Source organism: Mustelus asterias, chromosome 10 (genome assembly GCF_964213995.1).
Source record: "Mustelus asterias chromosome 10, sMusAst1.hap1.1, whole genome shotgun sequence".
Taxonomy (NCBI): Eukaryota; Metazoa; Chordata; class Chondrichthyes; order Carcharhiniformes; family Triakidae; genus Mustelus; species Mustelus asterias.
The window spans coordinates 104839769-104867415 of NC_135810.1; the positions used below are offsets into that span (position 1 = coordinate 104839769).

General features: G+C 42.1%; 1 protein-coding gene across 1 annotated transcript in view; it reads left to right on the forward strand.

Annotated features, from left to right (window-relative positions):
- The first annotated feature begins 14029 nt into the window (after positions 1-14029).
- dnajb13 (DnaJ heat shock protein family (Hsp40) member B13) overlaps positions 14030-27647 on the forward strand; it is a 51077-nt gene continuing 37459 nt past the window's right edge. Inside the window, exons 1-2 of the mRNA XM_078222867.1 lie at positions 14030-14220; positions 20948-21051. Coding sequence (XP_078078993.1) covers positions 14153-14220; positions 20948-21051 — 172 coding nt within the window. The 5' untranslated portion in view covers positions 14030-14152. The remainder of the gene's footprint in view (positions 14221-20947; positions 21052-27647) is intronic.

Consider the following 27647-nt stretch of genomic DNA (forward strand, 5'->3'; position numbering starts at 1 on the left):
GACTTGCGGATAGCGAAGAGCATTGTCGGGCAATACAGCAGGATATAGATAGGCTGGAAAATTGGACGGAGAGGTGGCAGATGGAGTTTAATCCGGATAAATGCGAAGTGATGCATTTTGGAAGAAATAATGTAGGGAGGAGTTATACAATAAATGGTAGAGTCATCAGGAGTATAGAAACACAGAGGGACCTAGGTGTGCAAGTCCACAAATCCTTGAAGGTGGCAACACAGGTGGAGAAGGTGGTGAAGAAGGCATATGGTATGCTTGCCTTTATAGGACGGGGTATAGAGTATAAAAGCTGGAGTCTGATGATGCAGCTGTATAGAACGCTGGTTAGGCCACATTTGGAGTACTGCGTCCAGTTCTGGTCGCCGCACTACCAGAAGGACGTGGAGGCGTTAGAGAGAGTGCAGAGAAGGTTTAACCAGGATGTTGCCTGGTATGGAGGATCTTAGCTATGAGGAGAGATTGGATAAACTGGGGTTGTTCTCCCTGGAAAGACGGAGAATGAGGGGAGATCTAATAGAGGTGTACAAGATTATGAAGGGGATAGATAGGGTGAACAGTGGGAAGCTTTTTCCCAGATCAGAAGTGACGTTCACGAGGGGTCACGGGCTCAAGGTGAGAGGGGCGAAGTATAACTTCGATATTAGAGGGATGTTTTTTACACAGAGGGTGGTGGGGGCCTGGAATGCGCTGCCAAGTAGGGTGGTGGAGGAAGGCACGCTGACATCGTTTAAGACTTACCTGGATAGTCACATGAGCAGCCTGGGAATGGAGGGATACAAACGATTGGTGTAGTTGGACCAAGGAGCGGCACAGGCTTGGAGGGCCGAAGGGCCTGTTTCCTGTGCTGTACTGTTCTTTGTTCTTTGTTCAATAGAAGCACAGTTGGAACTGCCAAACCCTACACATACAAACACATTTGTCCAACAGGAACCTAACTAGAGGTTTACCCTTCCTTACACACAAACATTTAATTCAACCCAACCCACTTAAAACTATACCTTATTTCTAAGGTTTACCAATACAAATATAAATCCCTTAAACAATCTTTGTTCTCCTAACACTTTGTTTTTCAATTCTGTCCCTCTAGAAATGAACTCTCTTACTTTGCTTTTTTATGGCCTTATTAATGTGTCATGACTCTACAATTTGTGTATTGTACTCTTAAATCCCATTGCTCATCTGCCCCATTTGACTCCAATTTAAAGGAGAATGCAGCTGTATTCCTCATACCAAAATGCACCACCTTACACTTATCTACATTGAAATGAATTTGTTAATTGAGACTTCAAAGAAGATATGACAAAGATTCATCATAAGGATATAAAAAAATAGGAGTACATCATATTGCCCTCAAGCCTGCTCTACCATTCAATAGGATCATGGCAGGTCTTTGATCTCAAACTCTGCTTTTCCATCCATTCCTCATATTCCTTGATTTCCCAAGGGATCTTACCCTTAAATATACTCAAGGATGGAACATCCACAAGCCTCTGGGGTAGGCAATTCTAAAGATTCATAACCTTCAGAGTGAAGAAATGTTGCCTCATCTTGGTCCTAAATGATCATCCCTTATGCTGAGACTATTCTAGATTCCGCATTCAGGGGAACTAATTTTTTGTCTAACTTGCACGTTTCAATTAGACCACCTCTCATTCTACTAAATTCCAGAGGGTACAGATCGATTTACTTTGTCTCTTATCTTCGTACAACACTCTCATCCTGGAAACCAAGCTAACAAACTTTCGCTGTACTGCCTCCAATGCCAGTATAACTTCTCTGAAATAAGGAGACAAAATCTATGCACACAGTATTCCAGATAAGGTCTCACTAAAACCTGATACAATTGCAACAAGACCTCCTTATTCTTGCACTCCAATCTCATTGTAATAAGAGCCAAGATGCTATTTGCCTTCCAAATTGCTTGTTGCACTCACCTGCCAACTTTGTGCTTCTTGTCCAAGTATACCCAAATCTATCTGAACATCAGTATTTAGAACTTTCACAGCTGCCAATCTACTATCAAACTGATTAACCTCATACTTCCTCACATTATAATCCATCTGCTACCTTGTTGCCCACTCACTTAACCTGTCTATATCTCTTTGCAGTCTCTGCGTCCTCCTTACAACCAACATTCCCCTCTAGGTTTGTATTGTCAGCAATCCTGCATACATTGCTCTTGACCTCTTTATCTAAGTCAATGATATGGATTGTAAATAGCAAAGATCTCAGTGCTGATCTCTGAGCAATCCACTAGTTACAGCCAGCCAACATGAAAATGCCCTGTTTATCCCTACATTCTGCTCCCTGTTCATTAACCAATCATCCATCCATGCGAGTATATTGCCCCCAAAACTATGAACTCTTATGTTGTGCATTAAAATTTTGTAAGGCATCTTTTCCAATGTTTTTCAGAAATCCAAGTATACAATATCTATTGAATCCCCTTTAGCTAGTCTATTAGTTACATCCTCACAAAACATTTAGCAAATCTTCCCTTTCTTCAAACCATGTCGACTCTGCCTGATTATTCCATGATTTTCATGACTGTTTTATTAACACATTCCGACTCTCCCCACTGCCCCCCCCCCCCCCCCTTCCAAGGACTGATTTTGCTTAACTGGCCATGTTTTCTTTATTCCTCCTTTCTTGAATGGTATGAAGCTATATAAATACAAAAGAATATTTAAGAAACTGGACACGTCTTTTAATTAGAAAAATGGGCAATGTGATAGATTTAAAAAATAATAATTATGGAGAATGAGACGGGGTAAATAGTAGAAGACCAACAGTGGAAGGATATAAGTCGTGGACCATGCATACAAGCTATGAAAGAAGGTAGACATTGTTTACAACACACTCTGCCTTAAATATTGTAATGTTCTAAACATCTTACCATTCAGCATCTGGGGAGAAATGTTTCATTAGTTACTGCATGGTAATTACAGAACCTTTCCCGGTACAAAATCTTTCTAATTAAAATAAAACTAAATGTTCCTTAAATCTTGATGACCATTTGTTGTGTGTCAATTTTTTATTTTTTAAAATAAACAGTTTAAAACATTCAGGCTTGTTGAATCAGCTCAATTTTACACACCCACTGTATATTTTTAAAGAAGCAACTCACTCTTTAATTTGAAGGTGGGAGAGTTCTACTTTTAACTTGTTAAAAATATAGCAGCTGACCAGATCTGCAACCACAAGAACATATGTCAAGACATTTGCTCATATATATTCAATGCAAGTTCTTGGAAATGACAATATACGTACAGATACTGTGTCTATGCAAGAGAAAGACTGTTGCACCAGAAAATGGTCATTCTGCGTTGTTGGAAATCCATCAGTGCAGATGATTTGCAAAGGTGCCTGGCTGATACTGTCAGATGACTTCCAAACCAGCCTTGACAAGGATGCACTATTTGTTATATTTAGACAAAAGCAAAATGGTGAAAATGCTGGAAATTTGGGCAAAAGAGAATGGGATGCTGGAATACTCAGCAAGTCAGGCAGTACCTGTGGAGAGAGAAACAGAGTTAATGTGACAAAGTGTGAAGAAAGGTTATTGGCCTGAAACGATAACACTGTTTCTCCCTCCACAGATGCTGCCTGACCTATTTGAGTATTTCCAGCATTCACTATTGGTATATTTATGAACTGGGAAGTTTCTCCTTATTTCCCTAGATCTCCTCCAGTGTTTAGCTGAGTAATGTTCTAAAATATGTCTTTGTAATGGCATTCCTAACATAGAGCGTGACATCATGGAGCACTGAACAGAATTGGATTGAGCAGGAGCGAAAGGGCAAGTTAATGAAAGCACAATCAAAGAGCTTTAAAGAGGCTTTGGATGCAATAAGCTGGGAGGGGAGCGGAAGCTTCAGTGTCGGGGGAAATAGTGGATGAAGCAGACAAGGGAGTCCCAGGTTCTAGCCCAGGTCTTTGCTGAACCAGCTATAGAACAAAGAACAAAGAAAAGTGCAGCATAGGAATGGGCCCTCCAAGCCCGTGCCAATCACTAAACTAAAAGAAAAACCTTACTCGGTCTGTATCCCTCTATTCCCTCCCTATTCATGTACCCATCCAGATGCCTCTTAAATGTGGCTAATATGCCTGCTTCCACCACCTCCTCTAGCAGCGCGTTCCAGGTACCCACCACTCTCTGCGTGAAAAACATCCCCCGCACATCTTCCTTAAACTTTCCCCATCTCACCTTGAATCTGTGCACCCTTGTAATTGACACTTCCACCCTGGGAAAAAGCCTTTGACTATCCATCCTGTCTATGTCTCTCATAATTTTGTAGACCTCTATCAGGTCTCCCCTCAGCCTCCGTCTTTCCAGTGAAAACAATCCTGTTTATCCAACCTCTCCTCATAGTCAACACCCTCGAGACCAGGCAACATTCTGGTGAATCTTCTTTGCACCGTCTCCAAAGTTTCCACGTCCTTCTGATAGTGTGGTGATCAGAACTGCGTGCAATGCTCCAAGTGTGGCCCAACCAAAGTTTTATGAATGAAGTTGTTGTATTTAATTCCTACCCACAAATCTAGAATGGAAGGGCACATCATGTCCCAACAAGGCCTTAGTCCAGTGCTGTCCTCCTTTCCCTGTTTTCAAAGGCCCATACTGAGAAATGGCTATGGGAGCAGCAATCACAGCCTAGTAGCTCTGAATTTGCTGATAGGCTCATTCTTGAGTTTATGAGTCCCAGGCAAAACCTCAGCTGGGACACATTTTCCAGTTGCGGCACCTTCATTATGGCTCCTAGCTTCTTCGGCGCTTTATGCAACCCTTCACCATCGATAACATGACCAAAGTACTCGACTGAGTCCTTAAAAAACTCACACTTGTCTTTCTTAATCTGCAGTCTCTTAAACGTCTCTTTTAAGTTCCACAAATGTTCCTCACCTGTGGAACTGTCACCAGGATGTCACCCAAGCATCATTGGACTCCTGGAAGACCACTCAAAATCTGATCCATAGCTCTTTGAAAAATAGCCAGAGCCGACGTGATCCCGGAAGGCAGTCGTTTATAACGGAATAACCCCTTTTGGGGTAAATGGTGACCGGGGGTCTTTGGCCACCTCCACCTGCAAATACACTTGTGAGAGATCCATTTTAGTAAACGTCTAACAACCAGCAAAGCCACTAAACAAGTCTTCCATAAGGGATAACGGATATCGATCCGCACATAAGTCAGGGTTCACAGTGACTTTCAAATCCCCATATTATGTCGCTGAGCTGTCGGTCTTCATAACAGGAACAATGGGCATGGCCCACTCATTCATGGCTACTGGTTTCAATTGCCCATACTTACTAATCTCTCGGGTTCGGCCTCCATCTTGGGTCTAATTGCATGTGACACTAAAAGTGTCCTCATGCTCTTCGGGCATGTATCTGGTTTCAGTCATAGACTCACTTTAACTCTTTTCATCTCTCCAAGGGTTCCATTAAACACCTTATATTTTTCCAAAATGTCGTTCAGACTCGAATGAGATTCCGTTAGTCGATTTATCACTTCCCACTTTAATTTCAATTGTTTCAGCCAAGATCATCCAAACAACGCGGGATAATCACCCTTCACGACATACAAAGGCAATTACGCACACTGGTCCCTCAGTTGCACCTTGGCCGAGACATGGCCCTTCAGAGGAATCAACTGCTCCATATATGTCCTCAGGATTATGTTTGCAGGCTTCAGGGGAAGATAATTCAACTTTGTCTTGTAAATTGACTCTGGAATCAAAGACACTGCCACCCCCGCGTCCACCTCCATCTTCACCAGTTTCCCTTCGACTTTGGGCATCACCCAGAACCTGTCTGCTACCTCCCTGTCAGCCGTTCCATGGAGACCGTTATCTCCAACACCTTCTTAAACTCCAGCCGCGGTCCTGCCAAAAGTCTCCACTGAATTGCTTCCTGTTGGAGGTCACATACAAGCCTGTCCCGTAGGGCATCCTGCAAGAAAACCCCAAAGTCACAGTGCTCCATCAGGCTCTTCAGGGAAGCCACAGATTTAGGAATAGTCTCACCCTCCGTCTGGTCCCGCTTGTAAAACCTGAAACGTTCCATAATCAGCAGCGGTTTCAGCACAAAGTGCCCCTCCAGTACCATACACAACTCTGGAAAAGATTTCTCCATTGATTTCTCTGGTGCAGAAGGCGTCTCAAGATGCCAAAAGTTTTACTTTCCATTGTGCGCAAAGAGACCAGGACAACAAGGTCATCTGCCACCCTATTTGCAGTGACAAAAATAATAAACCGTTCGATGTAGGCCGTCCAGGACTCAGCTTCTTCATCGAAGGTCCCTACTGAACCAAATTTTCCCGCCATTTCTCTTTGCCAGCAACAGGGGTTTTTCCACCCCTAACTAGGCCCAAAGTTTTTCCTGCGCTGGCTCCTGCTCTCGCTTCTCCCAAGCATTTGGTTTGCAATCATCTGATGACCGAGTCTTCCTCCGATTGCCTGCAGCTCAATGCCAGCGACAGTCATGGAGACCAACTTGCAACTGTTGACGGCTCCCGAGTCTGTCCACTCGCTGTTTCCCACGATGCCCTCTTACCCCTGTGGTCCTACCCATCCTCCGAGGGTTTCCTTCTTACTGTGAACTGTGAATCTTCAGATGTCTGTGTTGAAGATCCCTATCCTTCACTTTATGAGCAGTAGAACACTCCAACCTTCGTCGCCAGTATTAAATCTCTTAGTACTGAGGTGTCTTCACAAGAACTACTCCACAGACAGGCATCGGGAACCCAAATCTTTATTCAGTCTACTTGTTCCACACTCCAAACATTGACTACCCACTCAGGGCGGTTCCCAATCAGCTCACCCTGCACACAGATCACATGACCTGTTCCCTTAAAGGGGCTATACCCCAACATACATCATAATAGATGATGGTAAAGGTAGCGAAGGCGGATCAACAATGTGAATCAGAAGGAAAAGAAACCAAAACATCCATACCCTGGAAGATGATGATTAGTTTAAGAACACAAGAAGTATAGGAACCATACAACTGCATAGAATCATAGAATCCCTGCAGCACAGAAGGAGGCCATTTGGCCCATTGAGTCTGTACCGACCACAATCCCACCCAGGCCCTATTCCTGTAACCCTTATTTACCCTGCTAATCTCCCTGACACTAAGGGTCAATTTAGCATGGCCAATCCACCTAACCCGCACAGCTTTGGACATGAAATGGATGCAACAGTTCCCCGGAGAAAATAAATTCACACAACCATTCAGGTCGGGAAGAGGGAGCTCATAACCTTAAATCTGAAGTTGAAGATCTTCCCTGAAATTTTGAAAGAAAATGGTTGCCCAAGGAAACCTGTCCTGAAGCTGAGCAACATTATGCTAACGGCATACGAACGAACTGAGATGTGACAGCTAGGAACAACCCAAAGCAGCAGGACACACAAAGGAAAAAATGTTAACTCTATGTTGTACGTCATTGAAATAGGTCCTGCTATCCTGAAGTTGTGCAGTTGCGAAGAGCTGCAGTTTATCTCAGCAAACCATGAGGTGAAGAAGGCAGCACTGAGGGTTGACGGTTACAAAAGCGATTTCCAGAATAACAGAGCCAATAGAATGGGTAAAGTCCATCGTTACGATGCAAAGCTGAATGAGCTGTGATCAGGCATTAACGTTTTCAAGGCTAATATTGAAAGACACAAAAAGCGCTTGATATAAAAGGAAAGAAAGCTCATTTGGGAAAGTTTAGGCATTTAGTGAAGAAGATTTCTAGAAACTTACAACACTCCATGATGAAAAATTAGAGTTAGAGAATAACGTCAGTGACTTGAAAAGACTGAAGATTAAGCAGAACATATTGCAGGACATATTGGGACAAGCATGTGGAAGAGAAATGCAAACTGTACAGTTAGCAGAAAAAGTACCCAAAAGGGAGATCCTGACCCTCTGGTCAAAACTTCCAAAGCACATGCTTTGAATAGAAGAACTTGAAAAAGAAAATACTATTGAGTTCAGACAGCAAGTTAATGAACTGCAAATGCAGCTTAATACTATATCACAGCCGGAAAATTATTTATTGACGACCAGTAACAAACTGCGAGGGATGCTGGAGAGTTTAAAATAGGAAATATGCAAGAAACTAGCAGAGTTTGCACAGCAGGACACCGAAAATTTTATGGAAGACAGACATATAGAGTGGCTGGATGAGAAACATGAGCTGGAGAATCACAATGCAGAGCTTGAGGAGAAATATTGCCCTGCCAAAGACCAACTGCAGCCTGCTACTTTAGCTCAGGAGAAGAGGTACATTTTACCACCAGGCAAAATTGTGAATAATCTCCTTTGATGAAAAAAAACAAGCTCTAGAAGTGTCTGATGGTGTTTAGTCTTTATAAAAATCGATTGTTAATCTTCACTTTAGAAAAAGATTAATGATTGGAACCGTTATATTGACATAGAAGCATTGTAGAAAGAGGAGTGTTAAATTGTTAGATCATTCGTAGAGTTAGGAACTAATTGTTATGCAAAGTGTTACGTTTACGACTGCACTGCAGTCAGGTGCCAAGCAACAAAACATCAGCCTGCCAGTCACATGGAGAATTCTAAGAAATACACTCAAAATGCCAGCATTTTGAATCTAAAAAGGGTGATTATTTTACACTTTTGGGAACCTGCAGAGAATATACCCATATTGTCACTGTCATAGTTGAGGGGAATTAATTCATTTTTGCATTTGTCTAACTGATAGTAGGTAAGGAAATTGGCAGGATCTAGTCTGTGAACACATCTCTCAGGCCAAACAAGCTAACTTCCAGTTAACCCTGACAAGTGCAATAGAAGGTCCAAATATTTCAATGCTAAAATTGAACCAGAAATTTAATTTAAACTCTAGCTAAACCAAAAATTGTAAGGCGTTGTTTTTGTCAGAACCGTAGAAAGATTACAGTGCAGAAAGGGGCCATTCAGCCCATCGTGTCTGCACCAGCCAAAAAAGAGAAAAAGAAACTAGCCCCTCATTTTAATCACATTTTCCAGCACCTGCTCCTTGGCTTTGCCGGTTACAGCCTGTTTCAGATGCCGATCCGGGTACCTTTTAAATGAGTTGAGCGTTTCAGCCTTAACCACCAACTTGGGCAGTGAATTCCAGATGCCCGCCATTCTCTGAGTGAAAATGTTTTTCCTCATTACCCCTCTCATACTTCTACCAATCACCTTAAATATATGCACTCTCGTAACTGACCCCTCAGCTAGGCAAAACAAGTCTTTCCTGTCTACCCTGTCTAGGCCCCTCATAATTTAGTACGCCTCAATTAGGTCTCCGCTTAACCTCCTCTGTTCTAAGGAAAACAACTCTAGCCTATCCAACCTCTCCTCATAGCTACAATTTTCAAGTCCCGGCAACATTCTTGTAAATCTTCTCTGCACTCTCTCTAGAGCAATTTTGTCCTTCCGGTAATATGGTGACCAGAACTTTACACAAAACTCCAGTTACTGTCTATGTTGTGAACCTTGCTGATGTTCAGTGCGAGGGCCTCCCAAATCCCAGAAGGGAAACTTGGAACACAAGCTCTTAATTATTTATTTTTGTAATTTGGAAATTTTGTAATGTGAGAAAAGAGGTGAAACTCGGTAAGGAAAAGGAGTTAGACTTGTAAATATTCAAATGACAAAGCATTTATTAAATTTTAAAACACACAGCAAGAAAGGCAACAGTACAAAACAACATCACTGCAATAATGGTTATCCGGACAATATGCTTAAATTACTGGGGAGCTCAGTTAGCTGGACAGCTGGTTTGTGATGCAGAGCAATGCCAACAGCGCAAGTTCAATTTCCGTACCAGCTGAGGTTATTCATGAAAGTCCGCCTTCTCAACTTTACCCAATCACTAAGGTGTGGTGGTCCTCAGGTTAAAATCATCATCACCCTTTGAGGGGAAGAACGGCTTATGGTCATCTGGGACTATGGTGACTTTATTTTTTACTTAAATTAGCCCCCCAATCCAAATCTATCTACTTTTCTAAACTCTGAGAATACATCTACCGCAAAACAACATTAAGTTTTAATACTGAGCCAAATTCAGCAGAGAATTACTACACAGGATCCATAGCTTTCTTTTAGGAACTTTTCTTTTAGTTTAGAGTATAAATTGTTGGGTCTCACACAGACAGGGTTCTTCGGCTTTTTTTTGCACCATTACTTGATTCTTTGCAACTGGGCATGGCTATGATCTAGGTCCCTAGACTGTAAGAATCATAGAATCCCTGCAGTGCAGAAGGAGGCCATTCGGCCCATTGAGTCTGCACCAATCACAATCCCACCCAGGCCTTATTCCCATAACCCCACATATTGACCTGGCTAATCCCCCTGACATTAGGAGCAACCTAGCATGGCCAATCCCCCTAACCCACACGTCTTTGGAGTGTGGGAGGAACCCCACGCAGACTCGGGGAGAATGTGCAAACTCCACACAGACAGTGACCCGAGACCAGAATTGAACCTGGATCTCTGGCGCTGTGAAGAAGCAGTGCTAACCGCTATGCCACCGTGCCACCCGTGCTAGTCTCCACTTTTCTTCACAAAGTGTTTCACCCTCCAATTAGACTAATTTGCATCTCTCAAGTTCTCAGTGCAGCTAAATCCCTATCAGTTTATTTTTTATCCAATTCTTTACATTTTATTTCATTCCAATTTCCTAACACCTAACTAGAGTTTTATACAGTTCCATCATTACATACCTCACCCAAAAAAGGAAAGAATATTATAACCTTTCTTGACCACCTTGTCCCCACCTGTCGTGCCACCTTCAGGGACCTGTGGATATGCACTCCAATGTCTAATTACCTCACACATTTCCAGTTGAACTCCATTTGCAACTTCTCTGCCAGTTCAACCAAACCATTTATATAATTCTGGAGTTGACAGCTATCCTCTTCACTATCAACTCCACAACCAATTTTTGTATCATCTGCAAATTTCCTAATCATGCCCCCCCAGATAATAGCAAAATTATTAACATATACCACAAACAGCAAGGTCCCAACACTGAGCCTCATGGAACACCACTGGAAACTCTTCCATTAGCAAAAAACATCAATTGACCATTACCTTTTGTCCCGTTACTGAGCCAATTTAGGATGCAACCTGCCACCTTCCCCTGCACCCCATCAGATTTCACTTTTCTGACCAGTGTGCCATTTAGGATCTTGTCAAATGCCTTACTGAAATCCTTATAGGCAATATCCACTGCACTAACCTCATCAATCCTCCTTGTTATTTCCTCAAATAATTCTATTGAGTTAGTGAGACAAGATCTTCCTCTAACAAAACCATACTGATTATCCCTGATCAATCCATACCTTTCTATGTGACAATTTATTCTGTCTCTCAGAAATGTTTCCGATACTTTGTCCAGTCAGTTGACTGGCCTGTAGTTTTCTGGCTTATCCTTCATACCCTTTTTAAGGGCAGACCTCCAATCCTCTGGGACCTCGCCTATATCTAGTGAGGATTGGAAAATGATCCTCAGAGTATCCACCATATTCCTTCCTGGCTTTCTTCAACAGCCTGGGGTACAATCCATCTGGCCCCGGTGATTTATCCACCTTCAAGGATGCCAGTCTCTCCAGTACTTCCTCTCTCATACGGCTTATTGAACTTAATATTTCACACTCCTCCTCTTTAACTACATTACCTGAATCATCCCTCTCCTTAGTGAAGACAGAGACAAAGCACCCATTGAGGACGCTGCCCACATCTTCTGAATCAACCTACAAAGTACCGTGTACATATCTGATAGGCTGTACCTTTTCCTTAGTTATTCTCTTGCTCTTAATGTATTAGTAAAATATTTTAGGATTTTCTTTGATTTTACTTGCTGGTATTTTGTCATATCTTCTCTTTGCTTTCCTAATTTCCATTTTTACTTCAATCCTTGACCTTCTACACTCCTCTAGCTTTCTACAGTATTAAGTCTTTTGTGACTGCCATAAGTTTACTTTTTCTGCTCTATCTTGACCTTTATGCTTCTGGATAACCAGGGGGCTCTAGATTTAGCAGTACCATCCTTTTTTGTGGCAACATATCTACACTGTGCCCATAGAATTTCCCCTGTGAATGCCTCCCACTGCTTCGTTGTAAGAAATAGGAATGCACCAACAATCAAAAGTATTTGGTAAGCATTGTTGTTTTCTTTTCTCTTCAACAAGAGATAATCTAACCATCTTCTCTTGATATTCAATGGCATTACTATTGTCGAATCCTCCACTTTCAACATCCTAGAGATTACCATTGACCAGAAACTGAACTGGACCAGGCATATGAATACTGTGGCGACCAGAGCAGGTCACTCTCCAAAGCCTGTCCACCATCCACAAGGCACAGCTCAGGCATGAGATGGAATAATCTTCACTTGCCTAGATGAGTGCAGCTTCAACAACACTCAAGAAGTTCAACATCATCCAGGACAATACAGACCTCTTGTGGGTAGGCACCCCAAGCACAACCTTAAAACATTCACTCCCTTAACCACTGACGCACATTGGCAGCAGTGTATACCACATATAAGATCCATTGCAACAACTCAGCAAGGTTCCTTTGACAGCAGTTTAGTTTTTTTAGTTTATTTATTATTGTCACAAGTAGACTTACATTAACACTGCAATTAAGTTACTGTGAAAAGCCCCAAATCGCCACACTCCAGTGCCTGTTTGGGCACACTGAAGGAGAATTTAGCATGGCCAATCTACCTAACCAGTGCATCTTTCAGACTGTGGGAGGAAACCGGAACACCCGGAGGAAACCCACACAGACCCGGGGAGAACGTGCAGACTCCACACAGACAGTGACCCAAGTCGGGAATCAAACCCAGTGAGAATTCCCACTCACCTGAAGAAGGGGCTTAAGGCTCCGAAAGCTTGTGTGGCTTTTGCTACCAAATAAACCTGTTGGACTTTAACCTGGTGTTGTTAAACTTCTTACTGTACCTAAGAACATAAGAACATAAGAAATAGGAGCAGGGGTAGGCCATCTAGCCTCTCGAGCCTGCCCTGCCATTCAATAAGATCATGGCTGATCTGAAGTGGATCAGTTCCACTTACCCGCCTGATCCCTATAACCCCTAATTCCTTTACCGATCAGGAATCCATCTATCCGTGATTTAAACATATTCAACGAGGTAGCCTCCACCACTTCAGTGGGCAGAGAATTCCAGAGATTCACCACCCTCTGAGAGAAGAAGTTCCTCCTCAACTCTGTCCTAAACTGACCCCCCTTTATTTTGAAGCTGTGCCCTCTAGTTCTAGCTTCCTTTCTAAGTGGAAAGAATCTCACCACCTCTACCCTATCCAGCCCCTTCATTATCTTATAGGTCTCTATAAGATCCCCCCTCAGCCTTCTAAATTCCAACGAGTACAAACCCAATCTGCCCAGTCTCTCCTCATAATCAACACCCCTCATCTCTGGTATCAACCTGGTGAACCTTCTCTGCACTCCCTCCAAGGCCAATATATCCTTCCGCAAATAAGAGGACCAATACTGCACACAGTATTCCAGCTGCAGCCTCACCAATGCCCTGTACAGATGCAGCAAGACATCTCTGCTTTTATATTCTATCCCCCTTGCGATATAGGCCAACATCCCATTTGCCTTCTTGATCACCTGTTGCACCTGCAGACTGGGTTTTTGCGTACCTATAACCACATGAACTGCAGTGGGTCAAGAAGGCATCCCATCAACCGACATTTAAGAGATGGAAAATAAATGCTGGCAACACTCACATTCCCTGAAAGAATAAATGAAAATTAAGATGAGATTTTAACATGATCAAAAATAATAAAGCATACTGAGATTTTCTTTTTTTTGCAAAGCGTGTTTGAAAAAGAAACTCAAAATATATGAAGTAATTTCAAAACCACAGAGAGCTGTTGGCTTTGTTTTTGAAAAGGGGTAAACTCTGAGCAGAACGCAACCATCATCCACAGGAACTACAATTCCCAGAAGGCCGTGCGCCGGTAACCATGGCGACCGATGAAACCGCCGCCGCCATTTTGTGGCCGGGCGGTTGCCACAGCAACGGAGGTCCGGCGTGGGGAAGAGAGGCAGTGGTGGGGAGAGAGGACAGCAAGCAAGCATCCTTCAAATTTAATATAGTGAGGAAACCTCAGTGCTGAAGATGGGTCAGGATTATTACACTCTCCTGGGCATCATCAGGAACGCAACGGACGCGGATGTTAAGAAAGCGTGAGTGATCCTTCCTCACCAAGCACCAAGGGCGCAGGGAGTGAGTGGGTCAACATGTCACCCCTCAAAGCTGCTCCTCCATTCACTAAAATCAGGCTGGTCAGCCTGCTCACTTCCAAATCTAATCTAGAGATTTGCCAAGCACTTTGCATCCCAAACTTCCTTTCAACTTTTGGTTTTCCTTTATTGATTTGATTTATTATTGTCACATGTTTTGGGTTACAGTGAAACAGTATTGTTTCTTGTGCACTATACAGACAAAACATGCCATTCATAGAGTACATAGGGGAGAAGGAAAGGAGAGGGTGCAGAATTTTTTTTTATTCATTCGTAGGACATGGGCGTCGCTGGCTGGCCAGCATTTATTATAAGGAGTCTAACAACACCAGGTTAAAGTCCAACAGGTTTATTTGGTAGCAAACGCCACTAGCTTTCGGAGCACTGCTCCTTCAAGCAGGAGCAGGTGAAGGAGCAGCGCTCCGAAAGCTAGTGGCATTTGCTACCAAATAAACCTGTTGGACTTTAACCCGATGTTGTTAGACTCCTTACTGTGTTTACCCCAGTCCAACGCCGGCATCTCCACATCATCAGCATTTATTGCCCATCCCAAATTGCCCAAAGGCAGTTGAGAGCCAACCACATTGGGGCAGATGTAGGGCAGACTGGGTAAGGCAGATTTCCTTCCCTAAAGGACATTAGTGAACCAGATGGGGTTTTCCGACAATTGGCAAAGGAATCATGGTCATCGGTAGATTCTTAATTCCAGATATTTTTAATTGATTTCAAATTCCACCATCTGCCGTGGCGGGATTCAAACCCAGGTCCCCAGAACATTAGCTGAGTTTATGGATTAATAGCTAGGATAATCCCACTCGGCCATCACCTCTCCATATAGGTGATAATATAGTGTTACAGTTACCGATAGGGTGAGATGATGGATGGATAGATGGATTCCTGATCGGTAAGGGAATTAGGGGTTATGGGGATCAGGCGGGTAAGTGGAACTGATCCACTTCAGATCAGCCATGATCTTATTGAATGGCGGGGCAGGCTCGAGGGGCTAGATGGCCTACTCCTGTTCCTATTTCTTATGTTCTTATGTTCTTATGAATTTTTTTTTAAAAAGAAAAGTTTTATTTATTAGTGTCACAAGTAGGCATATGTTAACACTGCAATGAAGTCACTGTGAAAATCCTGTAGTCACCATACTCCTTGCTTGCCTGTTTGGGTACATTGAGGGAGAATTTAGCATGGCTAATACATCTAACCAGCACACCTTTCGGACTGTGGGAGGAAACCGGAGCACCATGACAATGACCCAAGCCAGGAATCGAATACGGGTCCCTGGCGCTGCGAGGTGGAAGTGCTAACCACTGTGCCACCCAAACTTTAAACTTTAACTTTAAACTTTAAGTTTTGGTCTTCCTGGATTGAATTTAATTGAGTCGAATTGATTTATTATTATCGTATGTATTGGGATATAGTGAAAAGTATTGTTTCTTGCACACTATAGAGACAAAACATGCTGTTCATAGAGTACATAGCGGAGAAGGAAAGGAGAGGGTGCAGAATATAGTGTTACAGTCATAGATAGGGTGAAGAGAAAGATCAGCTTAATATATGGAGGTTCATTCAAAAGTCTGATGGCAGCAGGGAAAAAGCTGTTCTTGAGTCGGTTGGTATTGTTTTTAGACTTTCAGAGTAAAAATTAAAATTCTGTTCCCTTTCAATATTGAAATATTTGGATCTCCTGTTGCATTTGGTCTGTGTTAAATGGAAATTCAGTTGTTGCTTTGCCACATATCCTTTAATACCCTTGAACATCAAAAATCTAACAATCTCAGATTTACATTTTACAAATGATCTTGCATCAATTGCCCATCATGGAACAGAGTTCCAAACTTCTTTTCTTTCTTTAACACTCTTTTTGTTAGAAGTATTTCTTAATTTCACTCCTGAAAGTTCAGCCTCTAACTTTTAGACTATGCCCCCAGTCCTAGACTCTCCAGCCAGCAGAAATGGGTTCTCTCTATGCAATCTGTTCCACTTGCTGGGGTGAATTTTACTGTCCCTTCCGCCATGGGAATCGGAGCGGGCAAGGGGCGGACCATGGAAAGGTCCATTGACCTTGGGTGGGATTTTCCAGTTTTGGGGCGAGGGTGGCTGGAAAATCCTGCCTGCTCTGTTGAAACTTGGATCAGATGTAGTTGGAAAGGTTGAGAAAATGGTTAAAATGAAATATGGGATCCTAGATTTTATAAATAAAGGAATAAAGTATGAATGCAAGAAAATTATGATGAACCTTTACTAAACACTGGTTTTGATTTTGACTTGATTTGATTTATTATTGTCACATGTATTAACATACAATGTAAAGTATTGTTTCTTGCGCGCTATACAAACAAAACATACCGTTCATAGAGAAGGAAACGAGAGAGTGCAGAATGTGGTGTGACAGTCATAGTTAGGGTATAGAGAAAGATCCATTTTACTAATTTGTTTCATCCTCAACTGGTGTTTTGTGCCCAATTCTGGACAGCACACTTCAGGAAGAATGCGAAGACCTTAGCGAGGATTCAGAAAAGATTTGTGAAAATGTTTCCAGGGATGAGAGAATAATTATGTGGGTAGCTTAGAGAAACTGGGGCTGTTCTCCATGGAGAAGAGAAGCTTGACAGGAGACTCTGATCGCAACCTTCAATGCTTGAACAATCAGACTAATTGTATGAAAGTCAGAACATAAGCATGCCTTTGGCTTCTTCATTATGGTGACCATTATTGATCATCGTTATCTGCATAAAGTCTTCTGCTATTCTCATGATAAGATGCGTAGGTTAGCTGGATTGGAATGTACTGCCTGAAAGTGTGATGGAGGCAGATCTAGTCATGACTTTCAAAAGGGAGCATTCTGGCCAAGTTTGCCGATGATACAAAGATAGGTGGAGGGGCAGGTAGTATTGAGGAGGTGGGGAGGCTGCAGAAAGATTTAGACAGTTTAGGAGAGTGGTCCAAGAAGTGGCTGATGAAATTCAACGTGGGCAAGTGCGAGGTCGTACACTTTGGAAAAAAGAATAGAGGCATGGACTATTTTCTAAACGGTGACAAAATTCATAATGCTAAAGTGCAAAGGGACTTGGGAGTCCTAGTCCAGGATTCTCTAAAGGTAACCTTGCAGGTTGAGTCCGTAATTAAGAAAGCAAATGTAATGTTGTCATTTATCTCAAGAGGCTTGGAATACAAAAGCAGGGATGTACTTCTGAGGCTTTATAAAGCACTGGTTAGGCCCCATTTGGAGTACTGTGAGCAATTTTGGGCCCCACACCTCAGGAAGGACATACTGGCACTGGAGCGGGTCCAGCGGAGATTCACACGGATGATCCCAGGAATGGTAGGCCTGACATACGATGAACGTCTGAGGATCGTGGGATTATATTCATTGGAGTTTAGGAGGTTGAGGGGAGATCTGATAGAAACTTACAAGATAATGAACAGCTTAGATAGGATGGACGTAGGGAAGTTGTTTCCATTAACAGGAGAGACTAGGACGCGGGGGCACAGCCTTAGAATAAAAGGGAGTCACTTTAGAACAGAGATGAGGAGAAATTTCTTCAGCCAGAGAGTGGTGGGTCTGTGGAATTCAATGCCACAGAGGGCTGTGGAGGCCGAGACGTTGAGCGTCTTCAAGACAGAAATTGATAAATTCTTGATTTCTCGAGGAATTAAGGGCTATGGGGAGAGAGCGGGTAAATGGAGTTGAAATCAACCATGATTGAATGGTGGAGTGGACTCGATGGGCCGAATGGCCTTACTTCCGCTCCTATGTCTTATGGTCTTATGGTCTTATGGAATTGGATAAGAACCTGAGGAGAAAGGAATGCAGGGCTATGGGGAAAGGGAAAGGGAGTGGGACTAGCTGATTAGCACTTGCAGAGAGCTGACACAATCATGATGAGCTGAATGACCTCCTTTTATGCTGTAACTATTCTATTATTATATGAATTCGCCCTTTAGCCATCCAAGTCCCATGGAATGTTTGAAATCTCTCCTCATTGTTTAACCCTTAGAATCCAGGTATAATTTTAGTAAATCTACACTGCACTTCCACCTAGGCCTGCAGCGGTTCAAAAAGGCAGCTCGCTACCATCTTCTGAAGGGCAACTAAGAATGAGCAATAAATGCTGGCCTAGCCAGCGACACCCACATCCCATAAAAAAAATTTTTTTTTAAAAGTCCAATTTGTGGCTCCCAGAACTGCTTACTGTACTGATTAGTGTTCAATAACGTAGAGCTGCTTATATCAAGGTGTTGGAGGATAAGATAAGATACCGGTCTGCCGACCGCACCCTCCCAAAAAAAACTGCAAATTTTTGTGGTCTACATTCCATGATGCTATATTATTGGTATATTAACCATAAAGATGAAAAAAGTTAATGTAAAATTAACAAGAGGAGAAAAGACCATCAATTTGAGGCTACAGTTCAATTCCCTATCGTCCTATGGTTTGATGCATTAAGATGCGACATCATTTGTGTACATTTTTAACATAATCTTTTCTGGTAAATTTAGTAAGACGCTCCTTCATGAATTGCATTGTTAAAGAGTCAACTATGTCCATTTCACTTTTCTTGCTTGAGAGCGGCTATAGTTCTCGTGAAAATCGAGACATTTCTTCCATCTCTTTTGTGTAATTGGGGCTGAATTTGTTGGAAAATTATTCCAGAGTCCATCCTCGAGCTCTCTACTTTCCCCTTACATGGCATTTCTAAGTTACATTTATTTTGCAGCATTGGCAGATTTGTTTGATAACTAATTAGTACAAGCTGATATTGTGGTGAGGTTAGCAAATGGAATTAGTTACATCAAGTATTGTGTTCAATAAACATGTATACATGGCAACTGTCAGCATTTCACAATGTTTCTACAGGTTGTCCATATATAATGGTCTTGGTAGAAATCAATACTTCTAATGCTACCAGCAATTAAGGGTCAAATTTATCTCAAGTTACTGCAATTGTTGTTGATGCTTGAGGTACTGCTCTGAGTTTTCATGACATCTGTATTTGGATGCTTTAGGGACCAACAAGAGCAATCAAAAAGGAGCAGGTTGTATTTGCTCTCATAAGAAATCCATAATGCCAGTCCTGGCGCAATGCTAGATTGCAGATGTTTTCAAATCGTTCCATAGCTTCGCCCCTTCCTCTCTGTGATCTCCTCCAATCTTACAACCATCCAGGATCAAGACGCTCTGCCAATTCTGGTCTCTTGAGCATTCCTGATTTTAATTACTCCGCTGTTAGCCAAGGCCCTAGGTTTTGGAATGCCTTCCTCAAATCCCTCTGTCTCTCTATCCTCCTTAACATGCTTTTTAAAAACCTACTTCTTTAACCAAGCATTTGGTCTGATCTGGTATCCCCTTACATGGTGCACTGTCAAATTTTGTTTAATAACACTTGTAAAGTGCCCTGTGAGATTTTATTATGCTGAAGGTGCCCTATAAGTGTAAGTTGTTGTAAGGCTCAGGGGAGACCCACTTACATTGTTTTCATAAGGTTTAGTCATAGTGCCCTTTTGCAGCCCTTACGCAATAAATGGAAACGATATGAATACATGGTCAAATATTGATTTGAATTGGGATGTACTTCACTGGCATGGTCAATGTAAAGGCTTAATGAATAAAATGAGTGACAGTGGAAAAGGTTGTCTGTATTAATGTCCTTGTGAGGACCCTAGCTATGATTGTAACACTCTCTCCTTTCCTTCTCTATATACAGTATGCTTTGTCTGTATAGCGCGCAAGAAAAAATACTTTTCACTGTATACTAATACATGTGACAATAAAAAATCAAATCAAATTTTTTTTTAAATGCCCAGTCTGATCATTCTGAATGGCACTGGTTTTCATAGTGTTTGTGGGCCTATTCCCCTGAGCATGTAAACATGCCACTCACCATTAATTTTGGTTTCAAATGCAAAATCACAATCGTCTTCAAAATACTGGAAAATGCAGCAAAAAAGGGTCAAGAATCAAAATAATTTGACAACCTTGTTGCCAGACCCCTCTATAAATTTAGTTTTGCATTTCTAATGTTCACATTCCCATTCAGAAATGCCTAAACCGATCATGATTTCAAACACACTTCTGTGTGCTTAAGTTTTTATCCTTCTACAATTAATCTAATGAAATGTTGGGTACAATTGCAATTTATGCCATGGCAAGCTTGTGACCCATTGTACTCTCATTATAACTTCTACTTTTTATATGTCACAGGCCAGGCCACTGGGTTTTACCTTTCATAGAAAACAAACTGAGTCATGAATCAGATCACAAAACACTGATAAAAGTTCAGAGATCCAATTTAATAAAAATTAAACACACTTAGTCGCCTTGAACCTGTAGCCTTAGCTGTAAGTGTTTACTTTCAGATGAAGGATCATCAAGCTGAAATGTTAGCTCTGTTTCTCTCTCTCCACAAATGCTGACTGACCTGCCGAATATTTCCAACATTTTCTGTTTTTATTTCAGTCTTTACCTGGAAATATTTTCCGGTTGTAATTTGTGTTATTGAGTTTTTTGAAATTGTGCCAGATTTTTGGAAGCCTTTGTGGGTTTTGCAGGATAGTATGTATGAGAGAGGGCAGTGCATTTCTTCATTGAACCATCAGGGCAATAAATGGAAAGGGAGAAGACTTATTGCATTTTACTGAGTATGTTTATTTGCCATTGTAGGTACCGTAAATTGGCCCTGAAGTACCATCCAGACAAAAGTAAGGATCCATGTGCAGAGGAAAAGTTCCTACAAATTGCAGAAGCGTATGATGTTCTAAGTGATTGTGAGTATTTCAATCTTTCTAACTGGGAGCTGTAAAAATGTATGAAAAATAAATACATTTCAGGGTCAATAAAACAAGACAAATATCTCCAGATATTTAATTCATGTGAGCATTGTTACCTTAATCATTTATATTTAGTTTACACTTTGATTGCCACAAAATAAAGGGGGATCAGTTTAGGACAGAGTTGAGGAGGAACTTCTTCTCTCAGAGGGTGGTGAATCTCTGGAATTCTCTGCCCACTGAAGTGGTGGAGGCTACCTCGTTGAATATGTTTAAATCACGGATAGATGGATTCCTGATCGGTAAGGGAATTAGGGGTTATAGGGATCAGGCGGGTAAGTGGAACTGATCCACTTCAGATCAGCCATGATCTTATTGATTGCAGGCTCGAGGGGCTAGATGGCCTACTCCTGCTCCTATTTCTTATGTTCTTATGTTCTTATGATTGGCCCTGATACATTCAGATTGTAGATTTCATTGGTTTTAAATTAAAATACAAACTGAATCATTACTTCTGTAGTTTTATAATACAGTTGACACTTATTTGTGAAATCTGAGTTTTGTTTTCATTAATATCTCCCAGTACTTGGCTTATTAAAATCCTGGTCATAGCAAGTTCAAAACCCACAAAAATCCTGTGGGCAGGCATCAGGGTTGTGAAACACGAGCATTGTTCCTCCACTGCTGGCTGAAAATCTGGGCAAATAGCTGGATTCAAAGGATCAACAAATTCAAAAAACTATAACTAGCTCGAAGGCTGATTCACTTCAGTAATGAAATCCAGTTCTGGTTAAACCCAACTGCATTCTCTCTCTGCTGGCATCTTACAACTTGATTACCTCTCATTGATACATTCCACTTAAATCCTCTGAGAAGACAGACATTATGGACACATTTACCTGCTCTGTCCTGATTCAGGCCAACTGTTTCTCAGCGCTGAACCCCTGTTTCAGCCAAATTCATTCCTTTATCTTTGCTCAGCAAAACCTCACTCATAGATGGAATTTAACGCAGACAAGTGTGAGATATTGCACTTTGGAAGGACAAATCAAAGTAGAACGTACAGGGTAAATGGTAGGACTCTGAAGAGTGCAGTTGAACAGAGGGATCTGGGAATACAGGTACAGAATTCTCTAAAAGTGACGTCACAGGTGGATAGGGTCTAAAAGAGTGCCTTTGGTACATTGGCCTTTATAAATCGGAGTATCGAGTATAAAAGTTGGAGTGTTATGGTAAGGTTATATAAGGCATTGGTGAGGCCGAATTTGGAGTATTGTGTACAGTTTTGGTCACCTAGTTACAGGAAGGATGTAAATAAGATTGAAAGAGTGCAGAGAAGGTTCACAAGGATGTTGCCGGGACTTGAGAAGCTGAGTTACAGAGAGAGATTGAATAGGTTGGGACTTTATTCCCTGGAGCGTAGAAGATTGAGGGGAGATTTGATAGAGGTGTATAAGATTTTGATGGGTATAGATAGAGTGAATGCAAGCAGGTTTTTTCCGCTGAGGCTAGGGGAGAAAAAAACCAGAGGGCATGGGTTAAGGGTGAAAGAAGAAAAGTTTAAAGGGAATATTAGGGGGGGCTTCTTCACGCAGAGAGTGGTGGGAGTGTGGAATGAGCTGCCGGATAAAGTGGTAAATGCGGGGTCACTTTTAACATTTAAGAAAAACTTGGACGGGTTCATGGATGAGAGGGGTGTGGAGGGATATGGTCCAAGTGCAGGTCAGTGGGACTAGGCATAAAATGGTTCGGCACAGACAAGAAGGGCCAAAAGGGCTGTTTCTGAGCTGTAATTTTCTATGGTTCTATGGTTCTATTCAGCCTCTCACAACAGCATCCATTAAACTTGAAGGAGAAGGATTTATTGTAAACTTAATCATTTTAATAAGATTCAGGTTTTCACAATGAAAAGCCAATGTTTTTTTATGAGGTGGAGATGCCAGCTTTGGACTGGGGTAGGCACAGGAAGAAGTCTCACAGCAGCAAGTTAAAGTCCAACAGGTTTATTTGGAAGTACGAGCTTTTGGAGCACAGCTCCTTCATCAGGTGAGCGGACGTTAGTTCACAAACACAGCATATATAGGCAAAGACACAATTGCAAGATAATTACAGATTGGAATGTGAAGAGCGGTTGGAATGCGAGTCTTTACAGTTACGAATAGTGTGAGTGGAACAAAGGATAATCACAGTTTAAAGAGGTGTGAATTGTCTCAAGCCAGGACAGTTCATAGGATTTTGCAAACCCAGGCAGTATGGTGGGGGCTGCAAGTACTGTGACATGAACCCAAGATCCCAGTTGAGGCCGTCCTTATGCGTGCGGAACTTGGCTACCAGTTTCTGCTCGGTGATTCTGCGTTGTCGTGTGTCTTGAAGGCCGCCTTGAAGAACGCTTGCCTGAAGTTCGGAGACTTCTTACAATGTTTTTTTATTATTACTCCTATCCGTTTCCTGCTGCATCTTAGCAATTCAGCTGTAGTGGCTCTGATTATCCTAGTTCCCTCATATGGCAAGTTAGACCAAGCATACTTGGACATTAAGAAACCATAGAAACTCTACAGTGCAGAAGGAGGCCATTCAACCCATCAGGACGGCACCAACCTTCCGAAAGAGCATTCCACCTCGGCTCACCATCCCAAATCTCCGTAACCCTGCGCATTGATCATTGTCAATCCACTCAATCTGCACATCTTTTGGACACAAAGAGGCAATTTTGCATGGCCAATTCACCTAACCTGCGCATCTTTGGAGTGTGGGAGGAAACCGGAGCACCTGGAGGAAACCCATGCAGACACAGGGAGAACATGCAAATTCCACACAGACAGTCACTCAAGGCTGAAATCAAACCCAGATCATAGAACATAGAACAGTACAGCACAGAACAGGCCCTTTGGCCCACGATGTTGTGCCGAGCTTTATCTGAAACCAAGATCAAGCTATCCCACTCCCTATCATCCTGGTGTGCTCCATGTGCCTATCCAATAACCGCTTAAATGTTCCTAAAGTGTCTGACTCCACTATCACTGCAGGCAGTCCATTCCACACCCCAACCACTCTGCGTAAAGAACCTACCTCTGATATCCTTCCTATATTTCCCACCACGAACCCTATAGTTATGCCCCCTTGTAATAGCTCCATCCACCTGAGGAAATAGTCTTTGAGATTGAGATAGATCCTTGATATTGTGAAGCAGTGCTAGCCACCGTGCCACCCATTGATTTTGAAAAATTTTCTTTGCCATAGACAGCAGAGAAAAATAAGCTTACTGATCTGATACTACATTACCTGGCATCTGGCTTGAGAAGAGCACAGGCAAGAGAGATCTTTGTGCTTGGCTTTCCAGCTTTCCATCAGAAACAGTGCATTGCTGGATATCCAGAGTCTCAGTGGGCAAGTGCACTACTGTATTGGTTAGATAGATTGGCCATGCTAATTTGTCCCTTTGTGTCCAAAGATGAGCAAGTTAGATGGATTGGCCATGCTAAATTGTCCTTTATTATCCAAAGATGAGCAGGTTAGGTGGATTGGCCATTCTAAATTGCCCCTATATTGAGACTGAAATGTTCTAGTGTTTCTTTTCAGTTTTGATGAGTTAGTCATTGGCTCGGAGGACTGCAGCTGTGGCCCTCAGTGACATAATCTGAAGACGTTTCAGCTTCAACACCCAGCTCTACTGCACCACCATCTCTTTTTACTTCTACATGGTCTCCGGTTGACCTGATTGCTTGTCCAACATTCAGTACTGAATGAGGAGAAATTTCTTCCAACTAAATATTGGGAAGATCAAATTACCTTCAGTCCTCATCACAAACTTCAATCCATAGCCACTGACTTCAACCCTCTCCGTGGCAGCCGTGATTAATAGTGAGGCCCTTCCTTTTATCATTGCTGCAGTTGGGATTTCCTGTCCTGGAATGAGGAGCGAGCCATTGTCACAGGGATGTACGTGAAGTAGAGGGATCAACAAAGAATCACCCTTCCCTTTGACATCATCAGCTCAAGTAACTTTCTTTAAGGTCCAGCAAATTTGAAGTGTTATGATGAGTTTTTAAAAATGTCTTTAAGGTTTATTTTTAGCTATTTCTAATCCTTCGAAGACTTTTGATTGTTGTTCAGCCCTTATGATAAAAAACAATTGCTAATTTTAAAAATACTTTCGATTGATTTTCCATGTTTCGAGTTTAGATAGAGGAATATGGATTTATTTATTGTAGAGCTGTTTAATAAAGCAGAAATGTTTGAATTGAAAAGCTGTCTTTTTAATTGCATTTGTTTTCATAGAGGTAAATGGTACTGCATTTATTGCAGCTTTTATAACATGGGAAGATAAAATGTTTGTAAATGGGTTAATGGCTGGTGTTGGGGTTTTTATAGGAGGTCTCCTGGTCCCTACCGCTGGACCAGAACCTCCGGGTTCGAGTCTAATGCCAGGACTTGTTGGCCATGGAAGGAGCATTCATAACATGGTTCAACAGGCTGATAATCAGCTCAAGAATCCTTGCGCAACTTTCCCCTCTATTCTCCAAAGGGAAAACAGTGTGGGTGTGAAGATATGCTAAAACAAATTGAGTTTTTGGTGTGGGTGGAAGTGGTAGTGGGTGAAGGGTTGTGGTGGTGCAGATGGTACGTGGTGCAGCTGTGAGAGAGTGGGCATTGTGTTTGGGTGTTAATTGTTCAGGTTTAGTTTAAAATATATATGTAAGTCTTCCTGACACAGCTTTTGCTGTTAATCATGCCAACCCAGGTCCTACACCCATGATAAACAGCGAAAGTATCTTGGCATAAATTAAAATGCAAAGCCCAAGTCTCTGATGTTAAAGTCAGTGTCAGAGACATTCTCAGATAGGTCTGGGCTACGTAATTCTGCCCATCAGAAATTTAAACAGCATGGGTTGGCATGACATTAGGGTCCTGATGTGCAACAGTGACAAGCATCTGAACATTCACCACTGTTGCCATTGGAAGATCCAGGCCAAGAATTCTGTGACTTGTTTGAGTCATCATTTAATTGCCGACTGATTTGGTAGAAATCACTGGTCATACCTTAGAAGGATCCAGAAATGTTTGATACAGGAGTCACTGTTACACTGGAAACTGTGGTTGTGTCGCTGGATTAGCAATGCAAAGGCCTGAATGTGAGTTCAAATTCCATCATGACAGTTTGAGAATTTGAAATTTGGTTTAAAAATTTGTGTCCAAAAATAAAATGCTTATATCACTAGAGGTAATGTGTTGTTAAAAAGTCAACTAATTCACTATTATTTTTGTGAAGTAAACTTGCCATCTGTATTCAGGCTAACCCATATGGCACACCAATCCCACACTAACATACTTGTCTCTGAACTGCCCCGTGAAATGGCATGTCACTTAGTTGAATCAAATTGCTACAAAGTGTACATCACAGGAAGTTCAAGATGTCCCAATTCCAGTCATCTAAGGGTGGGCAAAATCTACCAGCCTAATCAGCAATCATAGAAATCATAGAAACCCTACAGTGCAGAAAGAGGCCATTCGGCCCATCGAGTCTGTACCGACCACAATCCCACCCAGGCCCGACCCCCATATCCCTACATATTTACCTACTAATCCCTCTAACTTACGCATCTCAGGACACTAAGGGCAATTTTTAGCATGGCCAATCAACCTAACCCGCACATCTTTGGGAGGAAACCGGAGCACCCGGAGGAAACCCACGCAAACACGAGGAGAATGTGCAAACTCCACACAGACAGTGACCCAAGCCGGGAATCGAACCCAGGTCCCTGGAGCTGTGAAGCAGCAGTGCTAACCACTGTGCTACCGTGCCGCAATGTATATATACATCCAGAGAATTAATATAAAGGACACCAGGTACGTGGGAACACCACCTACAAGTTCCTCTCCAAGTCAAACACCACCACGACTTGGAACAATGCTACCCTTCACTGTTAGGTCAAAATCCTGGAACTCCTTTCCTAACATCATTGTGGGTGTACCTATACCATGTGGACTGTGCAATTTGAGATGGACAATAAATGCTAGCAGTGATGCCCACATCCTGTGAATGAAGAAATTAAAAAACATTTTTGTTGTTCTCATGACTTGATTGTAATACATTTTTTGAACCCACTACAATGTGGTTTGGATATACCATCTTCTAAAACATGAAATTCTGATGTACCCTGTTTGATGCCTAAATTCAGTCTTTGGCAAACAATAACGTTGATAGCTACAAGTATGATATCAGTGATAATACATTTATCTTGTAGTTTGCTGTGTTGATACTATGCATTTAAGAAATGCATTTTGTGTCATTTTTCTTTTGAAGGATATGTTAAGATAGCGGAGAGACTCTTTCCACTTAGTAAGGAAGTTAAAACTAGAGGACACAGCCTCAAAATAAAGGGGGGTCGGTTTAAGACAGAGTTGAGGAGGAACTTCTTCTCCCAGAGGGTGGTGAATCTCTGGAATTCTCTGCCCACTGAGGTGGTGGAGGCTACCTCGCTGAATATGTTTAAAGCGCGGATGGATGGATTCCTGATCGGTAAGGGAATTAAGGGTTATGGGGATCAGGCGGGTAAGTGGTACTGATCCACGTCAGATCAGCCATGATCTTA